This window comes from Aphelocoma coerulescens, assembly GCF_041296385.1.
Source record: "Aphelocoma coerulescens isolate FSJ_1873_10779 chromosome Z unlocalized genomic scaffold, UR_Acoe_1.0 ChrZ, whole genome shotgun sequence".
Taxonomy (NCBI): domain Eukaryota; kingdom Metazoa; phylum Chordata; class Aves; order Passeriformes; family Corvidae; genus Aphelocoma; species Aphelocoma coerulescens.
Window position 1 is genome coordinate 32,482,907 of NW_027184085.1, and position 27,484 is coordinate 32,510,390.

Consider the following 27,484-nt stretch of genomic DNA (forward strand, 5'->3'; position numbering starts at 1 on the left):
TGCCAGCACCTCTGTATTATATCTAGCAGGTAGTTAAAACAAGACCGTGGTTCTTTTAAAAATGTGCATTAAAGCTAACATAAATGAGTAAAACTAGCCAGCAAACTATTTTTCCTGCTTATCTAACAGCTGAATGTAACTGTAAAAATTAAGCAAAAAAAATTCGAGTTAAACCACCATCAATACAATTGTTTTACATCATAGGCCTGTCAAGGCTCAATATATATATACAAGTGTAACAGCCATGCTTAGTAGAACGTTATCCCCAATGCTTAGAAGACACAAAGACAACTAAGTAGATTGTTTTTTCTTTCTCTTTTTGTTTGTTTACAATTTTTTTGTGTGTTTTTGGGGGTTTTTTTGTGTGGTTTTTTTGTTCTTTTTTTTGTTTGGATTTTTTTGTTTCCTTTTTTTGTTATTTTTGTTCTTTTTTTTCAGGCAAAAGTTATGGGTAGAACAAACTGTCTCTTTGGAGATGACCAAGAACATTCTAACAGAACTAGGGACAGCTACAAGTTTTCTTTTAGTTTGGTTTTTTTTGTTGTTGTTGTTTGTTTGTTTTTGTTTGCTTTTTTCCATGAAGGATCTCTTCCCCCAAATTAAAGGTCCTGGCTTTTTGTTTCTATTTAAAAAAAAAAAGAAAAAAAACCCCAACAACCAACAAAGAGGAAAAAGCACCTGGTGTTTCTTTCTTTTGCTATAAAAGAAAAGAAAAAATTATATATATATATGTATATTTATGTGTGTGTGTATATATATATACACATATATATATATATATATATAAAGGGAGACTGTATATGGCAGTTCAGATGTAGTGGGCCCTCTCTGAGAGCTGGCATTATGCTGTGTCCATCCTTGACCTAATCTACTGAAGTGAAAGGAATGTTTTTATGCAGATTGGGGTTCTGGCTGTGCCGATTTCGGCTACGGACAGAGGAGAACATCATGTTGCACCCAGGGACTTTGCACTTGTGCATTTCTCGCAAGTGCACTGTTTTATAGTGCACTCTGAGGGTTCCCTTGTTGCTGTACATTTTGTGGCAAATATTACACATTATCCCACCGTTGCTCACCGAAACACTGTTGAACATGAGGGATCCTGGGACATCGGTGCCCATACCTACAGCTAAGGCAGGGGCATCTGCTTTGTGGGCAGATTCCCCGCTGTCACTTGCCCCATCGACGTCGTCCAGGAGAATACCCTCATCGCTTCCTGCATCAGATTCTCTTGAGGAATGGATACTGCTGCTGGACTGGATGCTGGAGGTGGTGCTCAGGTCTAGTACCATATAGTCTTCTGCCATGCCCCTGCCATACCCATTCATATGGGAATCCTCAGTACCAGCAGGCGAGGATGTGTCTTCCCTTATGTCAAGCCCCATCTGATGCTGAGCGCCATATATCTTCACCAAAAATTCATCGCGGAGGTCCTTACTAAGAGAAGGCTGTGAAGTGTCCAAGCCCATGTCATCCAGTTCTTTGGTCAACAGTTTACGGTGCAGGTTTATGTTAGCACTGTGTCTGGGAAAGGAAGAGGGAAGGGAAAAAAAGGAAAAATGTACAGTATTTTTGATTAAACATACAGTCATCAAGCACCAAATCCAAATCCTGATTTATTGATAATTTTTCATAAAAATATCCCCTGTCCATGTTGCTTGGAAATTTCAGTCTTTCTATAAGTGGACAAATTACAACATAAAAACTAAACAAAATAAGCAAATTCCCCCCTTACTATTTTTCTTGTCAGCTGCTGCTCCTCAACATTAGTCCCCAACAGCAGCTAGAGCCCTTTTATTTGAAATTTACAAAAAAAAATTGCACTAGCAGAAAATGCAAAATGCTCTTCTTGATTCCTGAATGCCTGGTGACTTTCCTTCTCTTCAAGAAGCAAAAATATTAATATATGAAATATATGCATGTGTGTCTATCTATGTCTTACTCTGGATCCATGTCTTTAGCTATTTATCTATCCATCCATACCTAAAAATATGTCTATATTTATATATATATGTATTCATATAACTCTGTAAATGAAATATAGGAGGAGAGTAAAATAAAAGTAACTGAATAACGCATTGTCAGAGGTCCTGATTCAGGTAATTTAATTCTCTCATAAAGGGATTCAGAATCAGGCCAGACCAAAATGGAGAAGACTTGAAGGGTTTAAGAGAACAAGTCTTTGAAATCTACATGTAAGATTCTGAAAATCTTAGACAAAGTCGGTGGTTTCATCCTTCTAGGTTGTCACTGCCACTCTTCCCTGTCCTTTTCCCTGTACTGTCTATATGCAGTGCTGATCGACTCAAGCAGTTTAGTGTCCAGTAAAAAAACCCTATTAATGGCAGTGAGAATTTTGCCCCAGATAAATCAAAAAACTTAAGCATGGTTTTGGTTTAGATATTTGCTGAAGTTACTGCAGATATTCAAGACAATGGAAAACTGTCACTGATGGAAGTGGGTTTTGGACCAGATCCCCAGAGATGCAAATTAAAATATTGTCAAGTGTTTTACAGGATCTGGGCCTCTGCTCTCAAGAAATAAAGCTCTGCATTTGCAAACAATGTAAGTCTTTGGGTTAGTAAATGTGTAAAATAGCCTATTATTTGAAATACTGCATTCTACTCTCCACTTTTGGCATTGGCTTTATTCATCCATTGCAGTAGAACCTCACTGATTTGCAGTAGTGTCAGGAAACCCTCTTGAAAAACTGCATTTTCTGAATTAATGATTCAACCAACAAACATGACAGATATCAAAGACCTCTAACCACAGAACATGCTCGTTTTGCTGAAGTGCTTAAGTATAAGAAATCAGTGTAAAGTTTTCAGTAACAGAAAACTTTAGGGTTCAGTTTTCAGAATGTGCAGCATTGCTGTGGAAATGGCAAATATTTATTCAGTTTCTTTGGAGGGTGACTTGATTTTTGAGTCAGCAAAAAAAGAATTAGCGAAGTTCTACTGCATAACATTCTTTGCAAGCTAAGGACCCAAACCCGCAATTTACAACATGCAGACTCACCAGTCTGTCTGCCCATTATAAATTGCAGATCAGAGCCCAAATGTAGGAGGGAAAAGAAGGGGGGGTGGGGAGTGGGAGAAGGGTGGGGAAAGAGAGAGAGAGAAAGAGAGAATTTTAACATAGGAATAGCTTAATTTGCAAAAAGCACTAGGTATAAAATTGTCATGGGAAGACATAACAATGATCAAATATTTTACAGACATTCAGGTCCTACATTAACAAAAAAAGGGTGAAGAGGAACAATAGCTATTAGCAATATTTCCTTATTGGAAGCTTTTATTTTAAGAAACCCTTTGAAACATACCTCTCAACCAACTGAAGTTCAAAACATGGTACAGCAATACAATGCAAATAAATAAAGCAAATGCAAAAGTAGGAAGATTAAATTGATGTGGAGTAAATCTGTAATTTTCTAACACGTACTTTGTGATTCATTTATCTGTTGCACATAACTTAAGGGATTAAACAAACAGCAATAGAACTGATCTGTCCCACTCACCTGCAAATGCAGGTAACTCTTTTCTGACATAAAACTGATACGGAAATGCAGTTTAATTGAATTGTGTGTGCTTGGGATGCCATTATTCCAGTAAGGGGGCAGTCTAGAATAGAGGATTTCTCTCCTAATGAGAGACAGTTGAGAGGTATGGGCAAGGGTGGAAAAAGTGGAGAGTATTTCTTGCTTTTGTCCCACATGGGAAATACTCCTTTCACACAAGCAAGTATAGCACTATTGGCTTTTTGAGGCGTAGAAGTGTAATTATGCATATCCCCACACTGCACTTAGGAAGGCTGAGCTTACCTTGTGATAAGATCAGCTTTCTAATCTTTTGCTAAATTGAGATCACAAAAGAGAGAGAGAGAGAGAGAGGAGAGGAGAAAAGAGAAAGAAAGGGGGAGGGGGAGGAGAGAGAGAGAGAGAGAGAACAAATTCACATTCCAATCCAGACATATCTGGTTAAAAAAAAAAATCTGAAACCAATAAAACACAGACTTTAAAAAAAGTCTTGACTGTGAAACTGGTTTTTGTCAGCTGTAATATCACTTATACTGTTGTTCTGATGGATACTGACTCAATCACACAATACAGAAAACATAAAGTAAATTAATCAAAGCATATTCACACCATCCCCATTATTATCCACAGATGAGTTCTGAACATATGCATGCAGTGTTCACATACATGAATGATAAACAGTAGTCCTGATGGTCCCTTGCCTTCCTAGTTTCAGATGGAATGTAGCTCCATGTAAAGTTGCTAAGTGCAGTACTGTGAAGGCCTGTCCACACTGACCAGAGTTATTAAATGACTATAATGACCATAAAAGCTCATTTGCGCTTATCATCATAAGGCTAACTGCAAACTATTCATAAAGTTCTCAGGTGTATACTTATAATTTCTCCTCCTCACTCCTGTGTTATGGGAATTTGTTTCAGCATACAAACTAGTCAGGATAACTGTAACTGTTGCTTCCATGCATCCGTGCTTACGATTTCCTTGGTTTGCTGCTGAGAAAAACAACAGTCAGGCATGCAGTGAAAATAACTTCAGCCCTAAATGAAGAGATAAGAATAAATTGCCAAGTTAAAGAGCGGCCACCAAGCCCCAGATAGACAGAGGCCATTCTGAGAAAGACCAGTGTAAGGATGCAACAAACTCTGCTGATGCTCTGATAAGAAGAGATGCCTCCCTTATTCAATTCTCACTTACAGCAGTAGCAATCAGTAATCTAGTTAAAGTATGTACCAGCCCATAATATCTGTCAGGCAAACGATGTGCAGAAATGTGCGGACCAGTTCTGGCACTCTGCTCAGTAGTGTCCCTTTTCCGCTGTCAGCAGTACTGTTGGATTCTCCTAATATAATTACATTGACTTTTATTCAATTAAGTGCCATTCCTAGCCTTAAAAAGAAGCTACTTTATCAATTGATTCAGGTGTAATGCAATAATAAAGATGAACTCATGGCAGTGCATTAGCTCTGCTGTTCATAACTTCTGAACATAGGTTCATTCATAGCAGTCGATTTCCATTATGCAACCACAGTTCAAAAGAATTGATTCCTTTACATACATTTCTTAATCTATTTCACTTGTGTTTAATACTGCCCCTAAATATCATACGTGAAAACATTCTGGTGGAGAAGGAGGAATGAATTGTGAAAAAAATTCATTTATTTAGACACTGAAGTTTTAAAATCTTATTAAAAACCCCAAAGTCTCAGACTCCCTTCTCCATATCAAGCAGAGATTTTCCATCCTATTCCAACTCTTTCTCCTCTGCTTTGTCACTCCCAAGCCCTAGGAAGTCCCCTAGAAGTCCTCAGCCAATGCTAACCACCTGTCATCTTGTTCATCTGCTCCTCCCCAGGACACCTGCAGTTCCTTGCTTCAGCTATTCTGTTCTCTGATGTGATTTACAAAGCTGCCTACCTCTTACTCCTCCAGTTACTGCTCCCAGGTATGTGTAAACAATGGCCCCTGAGTAAGCTGAGGCACAGCTTGGGCAGAGTGATTTGTGACAATGCATGAACACTGCCGTCAAACAGACAGAAAATCCTGAAGCAAAATATGCCAAAACCTGCTGAGCTTCAGCTTGCCATGGCTTCATTATTCCTCATACCTGAGCTAGCTAATTCAAGGCCATCTCTGGTGCCCTTTGCGCTGCAATTGCTGCTGTATCTGCAGGGAAAAAACTTAAAGAACATAAATGATTGGCAGAAGTATATATATGGGTGTATGAAACAAAATATTCGGCCTAATTAAGTCCTTTGAATGCCTCTGGACTTCCTAGATTGCTTATTTGTACATCAACTACCAGAATGGCATTTGATCCTCACAGTGGAAATGTTGCGCAAAGACAGCTGGTGATTGAAGTCTTCCAGACAGAAATACAACATCAAATGAGTTTAACTAAAGGTGTACCTCACTCTTCTTCTGTTACTATACCTACCCGCTCCTAGGCAACAAGGGATGATGAGGAGGTTTAGTTCTGAAAATCCTTTCTGTGCCAAATAATGTCCAAACACCTGTTTAGCTCTATACTACGTGTCAGATACCCTTAAAAATGAGAGGAGTATTTTTCCAAGATGTTTTGAAATGGAGCTTGCTGTGACAAGGAAGTTTGAGCAAACTCTAGGATGCAGAATAACTGATTTTTTTACATAAATACCACTCTTTTTTCAGGTTACTATTAATTAATTGTATATGTGGAAAGCAAAAGTGTGTGCAAAGTCCTCACTAGAGTGAATTTGGCCATAAGAATGGAGCAGTGCTGCCTTGAGGATGATGATGATACACATGAAATCTCTGGCTGTGGTGAAGTGTCAACCTCTGAGTTCACCACTGCCCTTCCAGACAGGAATTTTGGCAGCAGTGCAGTGCACAATCCTACAGCAGTTACAGCAGCTCCCTGACTCTCGGCATGATCCCACTGGTAGTAGTATTCTCCTTCTCTTGTGAAGTTCATGGAAGTATTCTTCCTTAACTAGAATTCATTGTTGATTCCACCCCACCTACTACTAGCGAGCTTCTTAGTGGCAGATGCACTATCCACCAAGAGAAGGAAGGGAATTATAAGCCTAGGAAATATGGTCAATTAAATGTACATTCTATTTACACAGATCATAAATCCAGACTGGGATCTCTTCAGCAGTTTCTTTCTACACTTGTCAATGAATCTGATTTTGTTAATTTACTGTCCATTTGTTGGAAAGAAAAAATTTAATGACCACTTTAGTTTATTTTTATTTAGTCAGTCTTTTAATTTCATTTTGAAGTGAGTGAGAAGGAATTTATCAGAGCAGAATTTGTCCTGGTATAGAAATTGGCATGAATTCTATGGATGACTCAAGGCCAAATGTGGATGCACCCATAGCTGCAGTCCTATCTGCACTGGGGCAAACCTCATCTCTGATGCACAGAGCAGAGTTAGAGAATTTGGATTATAAATAGCACTGTTTATTTAGATTCAAGCATTATAGAGGGCACAAAACCAACTGCATGAAAAATTAGGTTGAATATATTTGCAGTTCAGGACAGGATAGGCTATTGAAAATTAAACATATAGCATTATTTTCTTAATTATTTTAGCAAGAGAAAATGTATGTTTGTACTTAAATACTGTGGGATGAGAGAGAAAAAGAGAGTGAGAATGAAAGAGAAACAGTTGTTAGGGCAGTCAGTTAGGGACTATGGAAACCTACTTTCCACTGCTTGATGCAGTGAGACAGAAAAGCCAAGACAACTGATGCCCCAGTTAAATGTCCTAGCTACTGCGCCCTTGCTTCTCCTTGGCTGACCATAAGCAACAAAGTTCCCTGATAAAGATCTCAGTCAACCATGAAAGTATACAGTATTGTTCATTAAAATTCTAAAATGATCCATTTCAACATTTCTGGTTGTACCCAGCCACAGCTGTTCTTCCTATGTTTCCAAGAAAGCCATCATCCCGGTTTCAGACATTTCAGATATTCTGAAAATGCCTTTTCTGGCAAACACATGATTTGATAAATTAATATACCCTAGCCTTAGCACTCTAACACTGCAAAGAAATCACAAACAGAACATGACAGCAGGAGGCCATAAGTCTTTGGTCAGCTTTGTTTTAAGATCAATAAGTGAACCCAGCATTAAGTAACACAATAAAATTATATTTTGAGACTTAATGCATGTAAAGACAACATAATATTATTTTCTGTCAAATTATGTTTTTTCCAAGTGATAGTAGGTTTGTTTTATTTTTGGTTTTAAAAAGACAGAAGCTACTACTGGGTTACAAAACCTAAAACCACACAATCTTCAGCAGTTGGAAGTAGGTTTTGTTAAAGAATCAAAGGTCAGAACACAATTGTCTGCTGGTTTACGTACAAATTGACAAACCTCTTATTAAAGTTGGATATGGAAGTAACTGCTCTGGTGTACAGGGCCATAAAAGCTATCCTCCTGTTATACTTAGTTTAAAACTAAGCTCTATCAATCGGGTTTAAAATATCATAAACCATGAAACTTTCATTATACCTCCTGTGAGATTTTTCCACACAGATTTTCAGCTCAGTATTCAACCTATATTTTTACCTATAATGAAATGTTAAAGGAAAGTTTTCTTTGTTTCTCTTCACCTCAAAGACAAAGAGAATTAAGACTTACAGTTTTGTTTTAAATTTTCACATGATTTTAGTTGCTAACACAATTTGATAATATGGCAAAGTATTGTGGTCTTACCTCAATTTGATGTCCCTTTCCTATTTGTTTAAGCCTGAAACTCGTAGAAAGGCCCAGAATATGTGAACATTACAGAAAGTAAACCCAGAATTTTATGCTTTCTCAGAATCTCTGCAGACTGAAAGTGCTGAGTTTCATGCAGCTAAAATCAAAGAACCAGAAAGTAAGACTCTGGCTAAATATAACAGCGTACATATTTATGAGAAAGATATGGCCTCAATTCTTTCAAGAAAGAAACAGCAATTCCTTCAAGAAAGAAACAGCAATAATTTCCCCTGCTTGCTTAAGAGAATCAACAATAAAACAGTTCCTCGAATTTAATTAGTAATGGAAACTGTTAAAGAAATTATTTTCTCACTTACTGTTCTAATTTTGCCACTCTATCAACAGTCTTTGATAAAGGTTTTGTTTTTGTTTTATTTTGGGATTTTTTTTCAATTAAAAAGAAAAAAATCCATAAATTTAAGCAAAGATAATAATGGTTCGAAATCCTGACCTGACCTAAATTGTAAAATCCACATTTATCTGAACAAGGACAAGGTTTAAGTCTGTACACTAGTGCTTCCATGTATTTGATCATATTTAATTTGCCTCTAAGTGTAAGGGGAAAAGTAGGTATAGGGGATAGACTTTAGAAGGAGTCAAGGAAAAAATACTATGCTACCTGAACAGGGTAATAGCATGAGTTCTTGAGGCCTGAAATTGCATAGAAACTGAAAAATATTAACCTTGCATAGGAAGAAAATCCAAAAGGTAAAATACAGTTCAGCATCTATTAAAAAAAGCAAAAAAAAAACCAAAAAAAACCCCAGTGCTTATTAAATACAGGAAATAAAGGACAAGCAAGTTCTTGCAAATTAAAGATGTGGAGCCCAGTCATTTCAATCCCTTTCAATATGAAACAAATCACTCACACTGGTCACGAAGACAGCTCCCTCTACACTCAAATTATTCACTTGAAGATAAGCTCCCATCAAACTCTTTAGGGGTTTAACTAATTTACTGCACAGATACGGCACGTCTGTTGTAATAACAGGTAGGATGTATTGGGGTCGACCATTTATCAGAATTAGACTTCTTTTTTCAATTCACAGTGAATTATGCTGCCTACACTGCTCCTCTTTCTCAGAGCTTCCCATCCCCTTACGGCCCCTAATGTGGCAGGCAAACAAAATTGACAGTCTCATCTTGTCAACAAGGGGTGATTCTCCTGAGAAGCCATTTAACTTTGCAGAGGAAGCAATGTATTAATGTGCCTGTCCCAGGAATGTTAATCATCGTCAAGCTCCCTCTAACTTTGACATGAACAAAATCACCAAATTTGTTTACTAAATGAATCGTAATATGCTAATAAGAGAGCATGACATATATGGTAAAGCCAAACAGATGGTTTGTTTACTCCACTTTGCAACTTTATAAATGTTGTAACTCTGAAGATGCTAGTGAGAATTATTGGTTTGTTGGCAGTGGCAAACATGCCTTTTGCATACTTAATCCACAGTTAGAGTCAGAAAACAATTTATCATCACCAAGGAATGCATAAAAAATGTTAATGCAGTGATAGCATTTAGGAAGGCAGGGTAGTTGACTGTGTGGGCAAATACTCGGCTTAAATATGAAATTGATATTTGATGGGAATGTTTGCTACCAAATAATTTTTTAAAAAGAAATCTGTCAGGTTTGGGATACTTGAAAGGTCCAATAATTCAGTACATACCTGTTGAGGTGTTTAGTGAAACAGTCCTTATGCTGTGAACAGAATTACGCTTTCACGACTGTTGTGTGTGCTCAGAACCGTTGAGGTTATGTCGCACTCTTAAAATATTACTATTGTTGTTCATTAAAGATCAAAAGATGTTACAAACAAAAAGCACAATGACCGGTGTACTTGCCAAAGTTACTCAGAAGTGATCAAAACTGTGTTACAACATTTCAACCTCTCACTTTACTAGCTGCCTGGAAGCAAAATAGACTCATTACAAAATAGCCTGCACTCTTGTCTAATAACCAGACTTGTTGAGAAAGTTTAGAATAAGAGGATTTATCTGACAGAATATTTTCTGAGTGAACTAATACAGTGTCGCAATGTTACATGCACAAGAAGGTCATTATATATATGACAAGGTCCTTTGATGGGCATAACAGGTGCTCAGCACCGCTATCACTCCAAAACTGTTTCTACAATTTACACAAGCTCTACAGAAAAGTTTAGCTGGTGCAGCGCACTGCAGTCATGCATTAAGTCCTCCTATCTGCTGTGTTGAAGTATTTTCTGGTCCTTGATACAAGATACTAAATTATTGGACCTAATTTCCCCTTAAGAAATACTGAACAGATGAAGAATACATGCATTAACATTTATTTTCAAACCTAAATCATCTAAATATTATATGATTCAAATTTTGTAATCAGAAGTTTTCATCCTTCATTTCATTTTACTATTACAGCCAAATGTGATAAGTTTGCAAGTTTTTACACAAACAGACCCTCCAGTTCAGATTCCCACTCATGTATTTTACTGAATTACATGTTTCAGTAAATGCAAAACTAAAAATAAAATTCAGGCAGAACTCCTAGCTTTTCCCAACTCTGCTTTCCAACCAATCTTTTCTCTCAGATGTTGATGCATGGCAACACATTATCTCATGGTTTGCTTAGAAGATTTACAGACTCTTTACTGATTGAACCTCAAGTTCAAAATAATAATAAACCTGAGATCCAGTGATAGTTTTGCATGATTTCAGGTTCCACAGCAAATCTGCAAACCATTTATTTTGGTCAAAATGCAATAGTAATTCTCATTCTTAATGTTCATCTGTCTAAAAACTCTGGTTTATTTATATAATACCAGAGGAAACATAAAACCAAATATGATGTGGCATTTCAACAGGGTTCCTTTATTAGTAATTTTACATTACTAAATAAGTACCCCTATCAGGTCAACTGATAGCTGATTATCCTACAACCTCCCTCCATTGATGCCCCGACTCCTCAGTAATTTCTATCCTCTGAGATTCTTCTATACATGCTATTGTCAGCATTTATTAAATTCTCAACTTTTTACTCATCCACAAGAGAATGTGCAAAGATTTCTAAGTTCAGCTTGCTGTCCAAGGATTATTTTGGAAGAAACATTAACGGCCGTCCCAGCCTGGCGCTTATATCTCATTTGAAACATCTACTCATTCCTGACCAACAAAGAAAATTTCAATAAAGTACTTTTACTGGTTTAACAGCAGTGAGCTCCTGGGATTGTCAAAGTGCTCAGTCTTTTCCGAGGAGAGAAGGAATCAGCAGCTCAAATATAATTAACCTTCCATTCTCAATGCAAACTGCCACGCACAGGAGCTCTGCAGTCTATTAGTGAAGTTATAACGGCCAACAGGCAGAGGCAAAATTGGTCAAAAAGTTGGCTGCTGCTGTCATATTTTTAGAATTATGATTAATGACACTAATAATGTGGATGATTACTGATATGTGTATCTCCTGCAGTTTATCATATTGCACTGGCTGCCTACGTCCACAATAAACATGATGCTATCATTTACCTCTTTATTGAAGGCAATCCTTCTCTTGAAGGAGCACATTCTAATTACTTTGTAATGTTTTATGTCTTAAACATTTTGTAGCTCTGGACCTTGCCAACTGCTTCATGTCTACCATTGATTAATTACAGAATGTTTAATCAAAATTTAGAACCTAATGCAGTCATTTATGAATGTGCTGCAGTGCCAAGATAGTTAGGCTGCCGTCCCAAGCTTGGAGAGTGCTGGGTTCAAAATTAAATCCCAGAAATCTGAAAGATGCCAAAGATTTTACCTCAAGTGATTTGAGTTTAAAAATCTTACTTCATTTGATGAATGATAGGCAGCAACTCAAAATGAAACATCTTTGTTGTATATGTATGTGTGCTTGCATGTTCCTGTCACATTTTTCTTCTTTAAATGTCTTCATTTTTCTCTTTATGCTATTGTTGCTGCAGTTGTAGCCCCTTTACAAGCCTTCCTTGCTGCTAAAGCTCTTGCAAACACCAGTCAAGAGAGTGTAGTTTTGAAGTGGTTAAATGAGTGAAAAATAATTTGCAGGGACAAATACATAAGTTTTTTTTTAATGTGGATTTTTATGGTACTGTCATACAACCATTCACCGTTGAAGTTAAGTGTTTTTTTAATACCATTACTGAACTGCTGAAATGGATGCTAATATAGCTTGGAGTGCTAATGTCAAATCCTGGTAATAAAAAAGACAGACTGCTGAATGAAATAATTTCAAGTAAAAAATAGAACAAAAGTGCTCTCACTCTCGCTCTACACTTTTATTGAATTGGGACTGACTGAGCCAATTGCTTTAGAAGTCTGTAAAACACAATTACTAGTGAGCTGACTGACCCAGCAGTGCCCCTTCTGTGACACAACAGGCTAAAAAGGCTGCAGAATTAGCGCTGTTCCCCTATCTGGCTATCAGACCTGAGAGACATCCAGCTCAGGATCTGTTATCCTTCCTTCCAAGGCCCTTCCTCATGAAATCCTGGTTTTCAGTCTTGCATAATATATAATCTGCGTGCATATTCTTCTTGAAACAAGGGCTCATTTACTTTCTGAGAGGGAATCCAAGTTCTCTTTCTATGCATTGTATTTTTGCATCCTTATCTAATAACATAATATATGTCTTTCTTTCAGTACACACATCCACAGACACACATATACATGTTTGGTCTATTTTTATTTCCACATATTGTGTGTAAAACACGAAAGTCCAACCTAAGGTTTACAGGCAGCAAAATTAACTATGTCCCATTTGTATTTTTGGTTGCAAGTGGCTGAACTGTAATTGCTTTCTTTATTCTGGCATAACAAAGAAAGGAGAGAGAATGAGGAAGAGGGAAAGAAAGGAAAAAAAAATGTATTGAACTGGAAATGCGAAACACTTTTCCCTAGTTAATAAAATAAGCAATAAAGTTTGTAAAGCACTAGAATCAAAATCAGTGACATTGGAAATAATAACTTATAAACCCTATAATTTACATCTTGTGTTTCAGATTCATATATTCAAAAGAAAAAAAAAAAAAAAAAGGAAAACCAAAGTGACAGCAAAAAATATCTTCTTATTACAATCTTATCCTTTCTTTCTCTCCCCCTGCTTTCCCCATGCAAAACAAACCATTTTACATTTTTACACAATGCCAACAAAGTCCTGCAATTCTTTCTCTTTTATGAGAGCGTACATTTCTGGAAAATCTAAAACTCTTTCATTTCTCTTCCAGGTCCATTTATATGAAGCTTGAAGGTGCCTCATGGCAAAAATGTTAAATTATTTCTTAGACACATCTTTTAAAGCAATGCTATTTAGGGCAAGGTTAAATGTGAAATAAACTCCTAATTAAAAATAAAAATAAAATAAAAATAAAAATAAAAATAAAAATAAAAATAAAAATAAAAATAAAAATAAAAATAAAAATAAAAATAAAAATAAAAATAAAAATAAAAATAAAAATAAAAATAAAAATAAAAATAAAAATAAAAATAAAAAAAATAAGTTTGCTTAGCACATGGCAAACTGCTCATTCAAAAGATGTTGCTGGAAAGCAGGAAGTGCTACAAAAAGCCTTAGATTTTCTTTAGAAGTAGTCAGCCTAAAACTGTTGTCAGGAAATATGCAGTGTTTGCCATTAAAAGGTCAACTTGTGATGAGCCATAAGTGGTATCTCACCTGAAGTATTCCTGTGTTACCTCAGGCCCCAAAAGACCGTCTGAGGTACCTCTAGAGATACCATTAGAGAACATTTTATGTGTACGTGCTGGACGTGAATGAGTGGTTTCTACTGAAGTACTACGGCATAACATCACAAATACTGGTACATGGCACTGCTAGCCTGAAGAGACAAAGGACAGCAAACTACAAGTCCTTCAGGTCAGGATTAAGGGGTAGTGAAAAGCTGTGCACAGTGTCTTGCAGTGCACTTGCAGTGCCTATACAGTGGTCTCTTACTTGACTTGTGGAGCACTTAAATCTCATTCATAACTCTGTGTATCTTCCTTCAGGATCACCCTGAGATACGTAGTGAGCAGTACGTTTAGCTTTACCCCTAGTACTTTCTAACTCAACGGTATATTTCTGAAACTATAGGCTCTACTTCACAGATTTGCTTTTACTCCTGTCATATTTGCTAATGACTAGCACCTTGTATAATCATAAAAAATGCCCCAGATTTAGAGAAGTTGGATTTTGTGGGGTTTTTTTTACCCAGAGCCCAATAATTGCCAACTATTTTTTGAGTAACATCTTTTACTAAGACATATTTCAGTGGAAAACTCTCCCACCTCACCTGTCTCAGTAGCAAAGACATATTTTGTCAAAAAGCAGTGGAATAGAAATCTAAATGATCTTTGTTTTATTATACTGATCACCTGCTACATAATTCTACCTCAAAATAGATTTTGAAATGTCAGCCTCTGTCTAGATATACTGATAGGACCGGCACATATCATCCAAAAAATGTTGTAGCTTTTTGGAGATCTCTACACCTGGTAAATTTTCCCTCTTTCAGTTTTTGAGGGAGTATTTGTTGGGGTTTTTTTGGTGCAGTTTTATTTTTTGGTTGCCTGTTTGGTTATGGGTTTGCCTGTTTGTTTGTTTTTGCTTGTTGGACTTGCCTCACCAATTTTCTTACTCACATTAATTCGTACATGTCCCAACACAGTCACTCAGTTCATGTTCCAATGAATGAAACAGCTCAAATCTAGGGGAAAGAGCAGCATTGTCATTATGGGGAAAAGCAAATGGTCTCAGCTATTAATAATCTTTGGTCAGGGTATAAGATTTATGGAAAGTTTGCTTCTTTAATTGAAAGTTTCTCTTTTCAAACAGACATGCACAACTAACAAATGAATGGATCATGAATATGTATGACAGCATTTACCTGCCTAAGTGTCTCTGTCCTTCACTGAGAGCTGTGAATCCAAAGAGCAGTGAACACATTGCCACAACTGTGTTTCCCTCACCCTTCACTATTTCTCCCCAGACTCCTAAACCTAAGAGGACCACATCTCAAGCTGCAGTGTCTTGTTCCACCCAGACTTTTGGAAGTAGTGTCCTGGTGTTATCTTCTATCTGTAAAGTACAGCTTCCTTCCCTGTAGCAGAAATCTTACAGCCTTTTGCTGCTAAGTTTAAAAGAACAGCTAGAGCCTTTCCTTGTGGGAGCTAATGTGAGTAGATGTTTCATTTAACCCACTTCCAAAAGACTCTAGGGAAGATGGGACATCTTCATATACATTTACATTTACTCAGATAAATTGAAACTAATTGTCTCTCACTCTCTGAAATATTGGTGATTCTTCCAGTGTTTTCCTAGCAACCTAGGGGCAACTAGGATATTATGATAGGCCTTCATGTTCCCAGTCCTGTCTTCCTGAATAACCTTGTTCACCAAACGGAAAACACACAGAATTTATGTAGGAAACTTGGACAAAACACATTAAACATTTACACTATTTGTCACAACACATACCAGGGGAAAATGTTACTCAATACATGTTTTGCTTTTGGCTAGTCTTTTCAATGTTTACTTATGCTTCCCACCTATGTTAATTCTGGTGTAGCAGTTTGTTTAAATAAGCTTTTCAGGTCACTGAAAATACCTTGGCTTATTTGCAAATTCACATAAAAATGAGACTTCTTGAACTGCACAAAAAACTGTCTTCTCCCTCCCTAAGTGATACAATTTTGTATACCAAAGCAGAACAAGATAATGTAGACAGCAGGTTGTTTTTAAAAACAACCACCACCTCCAATTCAGACCCCAAACAAATGACTGTATGTAGTTGGAAAAAAATTCCCTCCACATCAGAACTGATCCTTCAATATTTACTTACTTAAGTAGCCTCGTGCCTCAATTTATCTATTTTTTTTTAAATGCTATTTAAAAATCTTATGAAGACAGTTTTTCTATGCATTCTAGTTTTAATTCCTCTTCTTCTGTTCACATTGGTGAGTATGCAATATGACAGGCAGTCTTTGTTCAACATGACTACTCATGGAAGAGGTTAGATCAGTAGATCTGTGTTAGGGGTGGCACAAAATGTTTCTTTATGATACAGCTTCTCTTGTGTAAGGAAGAGTTATGTGAACATTAACAATGACACATGTCTTAGTGTCTCTGCAAGAGAAAACCTAATGGTTCATTCAATTGTATTGGATATGCAGCTAGTCTCTTCATGAACTGCATCACATCCAGAAACAATAGTACAGGTGTAAAATGTGTTTATATTTTTAAAAATTTATCAGATATCATTTTTGTCTCTTGACAAATGGTTCATCAAACACCTAATGTCTTAAAACCAGATTTCTTTGTTCTTATTGGAGGAAATTCAAGTTGTATATGACAGCTAATTATATTTGGGGAATTACAGGAATAATTACCATGGACAGACGTAAAGTATTTTATTTCTTGGAGCTGGAATTGAGTGCAGTTATAGAAAATAATTCTCTAAAAAGTTATCTCTAGAAGTTTCCAAGCCTGGTAGGACAATGAAAAAATGGGTACTGTTGTGTCAAGGAGGTGATAACAGGAGGCAGGTAACAGCTTTCTCACATCTTCACCTCCCTTGATAATGTATGCAGTGGCTCATCATAGGTAACTGAAGTTAATTTATTCAAGCACACCTGTACGGAGCCGGAAGTCAGGTAACCAGACAAAAAGTATGTCTCTGCTTTTTCAATACAGCTACCCAGAGGCCCATATCTGCACAAATTTAGTTCTGGAAACATCAGCAGGTTTTAATAAACCACCTACAGATGTCTTGATCCATACAAATCAAGGAGTTTACATTTTTAAATCTGGACTGATTTAACTTGCAATCAAATGGCATGATCACACTTGGCACCAATAGTTGCCTCATATTTATTTATAAGTCACCCTGAGAAGATATTATTTTGTTTTTAAATTTATTCATGGGGCTCAATTACCTTTCCCATCTTGTGGAACACACACATGCACAGGCATATGCATGCATGCTCAGTTTTTGAGAAAACTTAAACCTGAAAGAAAAACCTGAGCAATTAATAGTTCTGCTTAAGTAGCAGACAGACAAAATTAAAAGTTTTCACTTTGTTGCTCTGGACAGGTACACTGAGAATTAATTTATTTTCCATGCTTTGAGAGAAAGGAAAACATGGTTTTCCTTTTACCTTTCCTTTGGTATTGTTATTAATGTTGTGTCCTAGTTTAAAACCCACTGATTTTAGTAGTGTCAGTACTGAGGTGAAATGGGGTTTTAGGATGCACTAAGTCTAACTGAGAAGATGGCTATATGTCTCCATGTCTCCTCAAAAAAAAAGCAGTTTCTCAATGAGACCTAATGAAGGCAAAAGGCTCACCTGTCACCTCTTTCATCACTGGTTTTGACCACAAAATCTTTGGATCTTATAGGTGAGAGACCAAAATGAAGCCAACTGCTCTAAGAGGTTGCACCATTCAGACCTTTACCTCTGGATGTGCTCTTCAACACAGACTTAGATGAAACTTTGGCATTACTGTCCCCTTTGGTCAGGAAATAATTCTTCCCTGCTCCCATCCACATGTCTCATTCACAGTTCAGGATCATTCCCTGAGCAGCTGTAATTCAGTGCTGACTTCAAGGAATAACCACACCTATCTCTTTGTAAGGCAAACTCAGTGTCTGCTGGGACAAGACTCACAGATGAGGCTGGGAAAGCGATCAGAGGGGAATCTAACCACTGTGGCCACTGGCCCTTTCTTCTCACTTGCAGGAAAGACCTTCTCTGACGCCAGAGAGAATTCATTCCTCAAGGACAAATCTTTCCATTCAAGTGCTCATTTCTCAAGGGAACTTCTTCCCATCTCTCTCTTTTCCATATAAAAACTTACTTGAAAAGATGTCTTTCTGTTCAAAAGGAGGTTTATGACACTGCTTCTGACAAGACTTTTAATATGGTCTCTTTCCCTATTTAATCTCCATTGTCTTTCTTCAACAAGACATAGCCTGAACATCATGTCTTTAGAAGAAAGTACGTCTGAAGTAAATTCAAGAACAGAAATGGATGAAGAGCTATTTCAGGAAGTGGTTGTTGAAGTATGGAAGGAAAAGTGGTTTACTCAAGTCTAGTGCTTATAGGAAAAGAAAGTCAGAAAGACTTCTCTGAAGGAAAGACCAAAGGTCTAGGTATTAAAGCTGATTTAATGAGTGATGTTACTTGTAGCTCAGAAGAATGATGAAAATAGGTGCTTTTAAAAAAAATCTAGGCTCAGTAGAATTTGACTATTTGCAAGCAATAATGTTTAATTTTTAGAAGTGATAACAAAATTACTGGGTCATTGATGGTAAAGAGCATGACCTTACTTTGCTTTCCTTCCTCCTGAATTGAAAAAAACACATGTGAAGTGGGACCCAGAAATCTTCTGGTTACCTTGACCCTAATTTGCAAGGACTAGCAGTGGTTAGCCAAAGATCTCAGAGGATATTCCAACATTTCAGGCAGAAGGGTATTTATGCAGGTGTTGACCTTGGCACAAATGATGTAGGAATGGTAAAGCTAGATTTGGCCAACCTTAGCACAAATTGCTACAGGATGCTTTCTACAAAAGGGGCTGTGCAGCTTTGACACAGATAAAACCCCTCCTTCATCAAAGCAGCACTGCTTTTGCTCCTGATGTGATCTGCTGCCTCTGGTAACAAGCAGTCTGTATCACAACCCCTCCTTTCCAAAGCCCATTTTACAGTAGCTCCACCCGCTGTCAACAATTTGGAGTTTTGTGTACGTACAGGGCAGGGAGAATATTTGATTAACCTTTGATTAAATAGAGTTGCATTGGAAAAGGACTTAAGCCAAATTAGATGCCTCTAAAGGAAACAAAAAGGGTCAGCCAATGTTATCTATTTCCACTTAAACTTGTATTTTATTACACAACATAGTTAGAGCTGTGAGTTTTAGATATCTAACTAGTTATAATAGGATAAATAATATAATTAATTCAATGCTAGTAATAGGCTTAATGAAATGACAAAAAAAGGATAAAAACTTCTCAAGACTGTAAGGCATGGACTAGCTAGAACTCTGATTTCATTAAGGAGATAGCACTGAAAGTACTGAAAAAAATTTCATCTTAATTTTCAAAGCAAAGACACTGTAGCAAATCAAAGATTATGTGAGTGATTCACAACAGAAGCAAATAACAGAGACTTTTGTAATGAATCCAAAATGGGACACAAATCCATTTCAAATATTTTCCAGGAGTTATTACTGTGTGCAGTAGGTAGCTAACTCTTAGTTCTCATACAGCAATTGTTAGCAAAATGCTCCTGAGTTTTTAAGTGAAGTTGATTTAAGTGGCTGGAAGAAATGCTCACTTTGCAATGCTATTAATCCAGTTATCCAGTTATCTTTTTGGTGCTCTCCATAATCTGAAAAGCTAGGAATTATATCTACTGTCTCTCTCTCAAAAATAAATATATATTTATAAAGAAGATCAGAAAAAACCTAAAACAAATTGAATGGAAAAATTTTGGGGATAATTAAAGAGTTTGCAAGCAAACAAACAAACAAAGCAAAGAAACAAAAACAAACAAAACCCCACGTCCCTAATAAACACAAAAAACCCCCAACACCAGCAAAAAAAAAAAAAAAAAAGGGAGAGAATGTATTAATTTAAATTTTACTTCCTAACTTTATTATTAACAAAACTGCCTTATTTTTGACAAAGTATTAAAAAATATTACTTAAATTCTTCATCTGCTTTCTTTGACATGCTATACATATGCTTTCATTTGTGCACATTTCTAGACATTGCACTTCTGGATAATAATGGGAAGCCCAGGGAAATTTTGTATCTGTTTCTTGCTCAAGTATCTAAAAGAATTGTAATGAACCATGAGAGAATTTCCTGGTTCTTTCAAGGCATTTCCTGACTACTGTTGCAAAGCAAAAGCGATAAACAACTAACAAAAACTAAAAGGGCACTCAAATTGTACCACACCTTTGAATTTTTTGAATTACAGAACCATTCTTAAATCTTTGCAATTAAAGCATATAATATGCCTACAAATGTCTTTTGTTCCACATAACTGAATCATATTCTGAATGTTACTGATGGAATGATGTAAAAATATGGCCTTGTGTGCCTTACACAACTCAAAATGATAAGCAAATAATTATTTTATCTTTAAATATGCAGCCTGCATATTAAGATATTAAATCAGTTTTTTATTTCATGCTTGCTTTCAATAATCTTATAGAAGTATCCTATGTAGTTAAAAAAATATTCAAAATATGCCCTATTTTCAGGTTCTCGTCTCAGAAATATTTTATGTATGTCATCACAGTCACTCCTTCTTAGAACATCTAAATTTTTACTATGCTAACTTTATTACTACCTTGATCTTTCAGTGTGTTACTGCTGAAACTTAATACACTGCATGAAGTTCCAAATCCTAAAGCTCTTACTTTGCATGCTCAATGCAAAGCTGTTTTGTGTAGTACACAACTGATTTTCACAATTCATTTGAGGAAACAGACTGACCAAACCAAATTCTTGACCAACAAAGATTGTGATTTCAGGAACTGAAAGGGGTTGCACACATCTAAACTCAGCATAGATTATGCCACTGACTCACATACTTCCCTTGTCAAATTCAACTCATGAAATTTATCAGCACACAACAAGAAAAGTCTCAATTTAGATTTACCTGCTTTGTATCCAGTAGTTTCAACCTATTGAAATGCAAACTTCCTAGACTGTCCTTCTTAGGTGTTTTGAATTTATATTCTTATGTTTGTTCATATTTTTCTGCTGAGTGGATTTCGTAAATGATAAGAGAAGACATGAGATATTTGGGGACTGTACTCTTCATCAAAAGAGCGAATTTTGGCTCCTTAGCACTAACTTGCTTTTATTTTATAAGATGTGATACATTCCCTTTCAAACCACATCAATTTCAATGAAAAAAAATACAAAAAATCAGGAGCTGTGTGTGAAATGTTTAGCTAGGTTTAATTTCCTTCCTGTGTCTGCTGAATTTTTATAGCCTAATGAAAAAATATGAAACACAACTAAAGGAAAAGAGGTGACCCAATTTCACTATTACTCTATGAACCAGAGAGATTTTCTTATGTGACAATATGATCATCAAATGAGAGACCTTTTATCCACAAGTATGAAATAACCGTGTTATTCTATCGCCTTGATAAATTCCATCCATATTACATTTTCCTTATGAATCAAAAAGAACAGGCTATAAAAAAAACAAACAAAAAAACCCCAAAACCAAAAAAGACCCCCCTAAACCAAAGAGTTTATGGACCAGCTGCTTCTGTTTAAGCCCAACTGCTTTTGTAATGATGCAGCATAGCTCAGGCATGATGTCATCTGAAGGGCCAGCCAGCAGAATATACCCTGGTTGATCTTAAAAATAAGTAGGGAAGCCTCTCCTCTCTGAATGTGCATAGTTTCCTCTGGTGGAGAAGGGAGTTGTTCACATGCAGAAAAAAATAAAGTAGACTAAATGACCATAGTGGATAGAGATGTGTGTAGGTTCTACTAAAGAAACAGACAATGATTTTCTTAATATATACTTGTTCTCACTACAACATAGCACCTAGTTTTAAAAATTAAAGATAATAAAGAACAACCTTCTAATGCTTCTTGTTTGCTTTTGTATGACCCTATGAGGATGGAAATGATTCCAGTTCTTCATTACCTATCTCCATCCATTCATTCAACCATCCATCCTCCCTTCCCCTCCTTCTCCTTCTTAGTTCTGTGTTTTGATATGCATGCAAAGAGATATTTGTATTGTATATAATTTTCTATACACTTAATAGAAGGTTTTCTTGTTTTAAATGTTACAGGGAGAAGAAAAGAAATGTAATGAGGTCTGCAGCTTATAAACAGAAGTACAAATGTGTTCACAGGAATATAGAAAGCATAATGACATTTAAGAGGATGGCACAATAGATACCATTCTGAATGCCAAGGAACAATGAAAATCTTAAAATGATAAATCTCTTTCAATGTCATGGGAACACAATTGTCACTTGTCATTACTGTGCATCTCTCTATTTCTTCATATAGCCTAAACTGCCTATTCTTCCATAATTCAACACATTTAATAATGCAGAAAATCAATTAATATTTACTGACCTGTCTCTGCTTCTCCGTGATGGGAACGCAGCGTTACAGCCAGCCACTGTGCAGACATGCATCTCTTTTAAATGAACATTTCGGTAGTGAAGCTTCACACTGTAGGAACTCTTGAAACTTTTCTTGCAAACATAGCAGATCTTGGGATCTGGGCTGGAGCACATTTCACCTTCTGGGGAGAACTTTTGAGGGCTGCTGTAGTTGAATGTAGAAGCAAAACTTTCATGAAGAGCAGCCATACTGGCACTGCCTCCATTGTATAGTCCATATTGGCTCATATAGAACATATCATATGTAGGGTCTGTATACTCTTCCTTCACCTTAATGACATCCTGGTTGGAAGAGTCATTGTGGTTTTCATCTGGTCTGTCACTGTGCATCATAGATTTTTCACCAGGTTCGTGGAGGCGATCATCGCCTTCCAGTGATTCTTCACACAATTTGGGCTCTGATGACTCTGACTCATTTTCATAGTCTCTCTCATGTTCCTGGTCTTCTGATGTCATGCTGTCTGCCCTTCTTATGTCTGGTCTGGACATACATCTGCTTCTGTCACTTTTGGAAAAGTCTTTCACAGACAGGCCTGGGCTCATTTCCTCCTGAGAATGGCAGTGATTGTCATGACCAATGTCATTCACCATCGTGCTCCTGTCATTCACCTCTTCATCTTCATCATCAAACTCATCAGCAGTGTCAATAACTTCCTTTTCAATTTTAACTGGCATGCTTGACTTCCTTGGCTTCTTCTTGGGGGCAAGGTCTGCATTGGGCTCTGGGGTGGGCATCAACACTGAAGGTACTGATGACTCTGAAGGAGGAGGGGGATGCTGCTCTATTCCACTCACTGCTGGTATTATGGGACTGGTTGGGAGTGAGGTTGGAGGACTCACCATCTCTCCAGGAGTAAGTAAGTTTCTGTAAAAAGGAGGAACAGGTTGGACAGTCTTTAAAGCCGGGAAGACCAGCTGACTGGGAAGAGGGTTCTGTAGTACTGGGTCAAGAGGGGGAGTGGTAAACCCCATTGGTGGACGCCCAGGGCTTGTTAAAGTTAGGTTGGATTTTGTACTTGCTATGACAGGAGTGGCGGCACCTGATGTAGCACGAATTAGATCTTTGTCACGGTTATTCCTTAGCATAGGCATATGGAGGCGGGGATTTGGGTTAGCACTGTGGCGATTGCGGCTTCTAAGAGAGCTGAAGACCATATTGCAGCCTTCAATAGTGCATCGATGCTTGATTTTCAGGTGCACAGCATTGTAGTGGATTTTAAGAGTACCTTTGTCGTAGAAAGTTTTGCCACATGCATTGCAAAACACTCTTCCTTTCCTGGAGGCTGACCCCATTCTCCTCATTCTGTGAATTCGGAATGAGCTTTTTGTGTGTTCTGTTTTCGATAAATCGTTGACTGGCGTAGGCGTTTGAACAGGAGAGACACAGGCTGGCTCAGTTTTGGGCTCCACATTTGTGATGCTGGTCAAAGCATTCCTGCTGGATGCTTGCTCATTCTTGAAAGGTGTAGGGGAAACTTCAGATTCGCTGCTCTCATTATATTCATTTTGGGTCGTAAGGCTTGGTTCACGGAGCCTCATTGCTGGCTGTTCCAGCAGGAGGCCATTTGGAGGCAGCCCCAACAGTGGGGCAGAGACTGGATTTATGTACTGGAATGGAAGCAGGAATGCAAGGCTATTCGGGATGTTTTCAAAATGATGAATGCTAGAAGGGTTGCTATTCTCCAGGTGAGCAAGGAGACTTGGGCTCCTGGTGCGATTATTGCTTTCAATAAAAGTCCTTATATCTGAATCTGTCTTTGAAGATGGCACAGCCACAGCCTGCCCTTCTTTTTCTTGAATTGCCATCAGCTCCACGATAGATTTCGTTTCTCCAAATCTCAGGAACTGCTGAAGGGTAATGATCTCTTCTTCCCTGGACATGATGGCCCAGCGGTCCAGCACCTTGCCTGCAGCATCCTAGAGGCCATATCAAAGAAACAACAAAGACAAACACAAAGAAAAAACTTATTGATTCTGCATAATTACTGAAGAAATTGCTCTGCTGCCTGAACATGAAACACTACGCTCAAAAAAAAAGATGGAAACAGTGTTTTGACCAAAAATTACAAACTTTCCATCCATGCAAATACTGTCATTAGAGTCGCAGTTAGAAAACCAGATTGAATTTAATAATGTCAGAGTAACAAAATGTAGACCCTGGGACACTGTGATCTAAAATGCTTTCAGTATTTTTATTTTAACAACAGTGATCTCTTTAGAAAGCTACTGTTTAGAATACATTAGTAAAACATGAACTGCTGCTGTGCACACCACTGTAAAATAGAAAAAATTGTACCTTAATCACTATTAAATGGTAACACTATTAGAAACAGCTAAATAAATGTGTTTGATAGATTCTTCCTTAAATACAAGCAGATATAAACTGAAGTAATTTATAGACCATTTCACAAAAAACTTTGATGCAAGGCAAAATGTCTTAAAAATAGCACATAACACTTGTACCTTAATCCTTTTTTCCCCGGACTATTCCTGGCAATTGATTGTAAGCTTGCAATTTTGGTATGGTTTAGACTTGAGAGATTACTTTTTTTGTAGCCTTGTTATAAATGACAGTTAAAAATATATAAAAAGTAAGGATCTGATGGATGTAGGTAGCATAAATGTGTAAAAATGTTGTCTCTTAACATTGCCTTCTGATAGCAAGGGAAAAATCCAGAGAGAATACACATCAGTAATCACTAGACTATCTGTTGTTAAATATACATTAAAAAGCATTTCACACTTTCATTTTTGCTAGTAAGCATGAGATTTGCCTGAAGGTAGGACTTAAAAATTCTGCAATGTAATGTCAGGCAATCCATTCCAGCAAGTATTGATAAAAACATATTAAAATACTTATATAATGAATACATCATTTTATTGGCATCTTTCCTTTTGGGCAAATGCTGGACATAACATTAGCACAGTAACTATAACCAACAAGAAATGTGGAAGGCCATCAAACCAGATTTATTCCAATGCTTCCTCATGCATTAAACAGTTCGAAAGCCTTACACGACACACCACCATACTGCTTCTGATATTTTTACATCCGAGTCTCAGGTTCTGAACCTTATCCGAAGACTTTGGACTACACATTATTGTAAAAACCATTAACTTTTGTATGATTATGAAGTCTGAAAATACCTTTCTTCCCCTCCAGCCCCTTTACCCCCTGGATTAATTTTTTAATTTATTAAATTAATTAATTATTTTCAGTCTACAGAGGATTGATTCTTCTCTTCCCTCACATTTTCTAGAGCACTGAAAAATATAATTTTGCAATGTCAAGCACTAAAGCATGCATTTAATTAATTACAGTTGATTTTATTGTTTCAGTCTGGACATGTTCAGTTCAGCTCACCTTTCTGGGTATAAAGTTAATGCCAAAGGTTAAGGCCATGTATGTTTCAGTACCTTAGATACAACTACAAAATCTTTAGAAATGCTCCATACACAAACATTTCCACTCAAACCGTGAAAGGCTGAAACCCTCAACAGCAAATAACTTGGAAAATCTTACCCAGTTGACCCAGATGGAAAGCCCCAAAACCCATCCATGTGTAGAAAATGTTCAGTCTGTATTTACAGTGATGAACAAAACATCATGATGCAGATGTTGGTTTTGGTTTGCAGCATTAGTCAGGTAATGTCCCCACCTCTGAACACCCATAAGCACAGTGGACATCTTTGATTTCTGTGTTCTTACAGTTCTTGATGTAGCAGTATTTTACAGGCAGTCAGTACTATCTAAGGGAAATCATCTAGAATATCAAAATTCCCTCCCAACAAGAAAAATAAGTGAAACAAAACAAAACCTAAATTGGATGAGAGGTGGAAGGAAAAAAACTCCAAGCCATAAAAAAATTAAAGGACAGGTTTATATTTTAAAGCTCCAATATTGTATTTGGCTTTTTCCATCCAATTAACTTTAGCTATTCTCCCCTTGGGCAAGATCTAAAGTTTGTTACATCTACTTCAGTTCCTACATGGAACTGCAAAACCAGACTTGGTTCAGATTTTGATCTCCAGGCCTTCACTGTCACATCTGACCTGGTCTATATGCACACATTTTTCATCCCAAATCACAAATATTAATTCCTTCTAACTGTAACTCTGCTTACATATATTGAATTAGGATTCCTGTCTGCTGCCAGCTGCAGGCTGCTTTGTAATGTACTATTGTTACATTTTATTTTGTTTTTGTTTTAATTTGTAAATCACTCACACGTGTAACAGATGCTTTACAAAAATGGATATGTACGTAAATAAAAGTTAATCACAGCTAGTTCAAAATTAACTCATGAGAATAGTAGGTAGAGATCCTACAACAGACTCCCACATATAAGGGGAAAGCAGTGTCACACAGTCTCTCCCTGAAGGCAGCACAGCCAGCTTGCTCTCTGCACACACAGAACAGCCAGGCAAGCACCTAAATGGAGGGGTTCCCTGTGTGCTTTGAGAGAATTATTCCACATCTCAGCTGGGCAAAGCAGGCACTTATCTACATGAGTTATCTCTTGATGAGACACTACCACCCTTTGTTTCATTTTGTTTAAGAATTTACAATGAGGAGCACCAGACCTTCAGCAGCTGTAAGTCCCACTGATCAGAGAAACTGGCAGTCAAGTTGTGATAGTCATGGAGTTACCCTTGCTGTCATAAAAAAAGTAGGGAATCAGAAAGTTGCTCTTAAATAATCCTTGTCTACTCCTGCTAGTTATATCAAGCTTTAACTTGTTAATTTTCAGTAAGAAGTTGTTTGGCCTTTTTTGCCCAACAAAAGTAAACAGAATTGCACAGATGCCTATATTCCATAAAACCCTCACTGCTTATGGATACTGTCTAGCATATGCTTCAATATTTACACAGTGAAAGCTTTCCATAAATCATTGTAAGTATGTATTATGCAAAACTAGATAAAGAGTGAATAGGAATGTCATTTTTTGATAAAAATTAAAATTAACAAAAAATCTAACCATTATCCCATTTGAATTTAGCTATAACTAGCTAGGGATCTTTCTGTATATGGTAA

The 27,484-nt window shown here is 37.0% G+C and overlaps 1 protein-coding gene across 2 annotated transcripts in view; it reads right to left on the reverse strand.

Annotated features, from left to right (window-relative positions):
- Positions 1-800: 800 nt before the first annotated feature.
- The window catches only part of BNC2 (basonuclin zinc finger protein 2), a 323,583-nt gene continuing 296,899 nt past the window's right edge, over positions 801-27,484 (reverse strand). For both annotated transcript variants that reach the window (XM_069002032.1, XM_069002031.1), the window contains exons 5-6: positions 22,400-24,366; positions 801-1,524 (exon numbers count right to left, since the gene is read on the reverse strand). In XM_069002032.1, the coding sequence (XP_068858133.1) occupies positions 864-1,524; positions 22,400-24,366 (2,628 nt within the window). In that variant the 3' untranslated portion in view covers positions 801-863. The remainder of the gene's footprint in view (positions 1,525-22,399; positions 24,367-27,484) is intronic.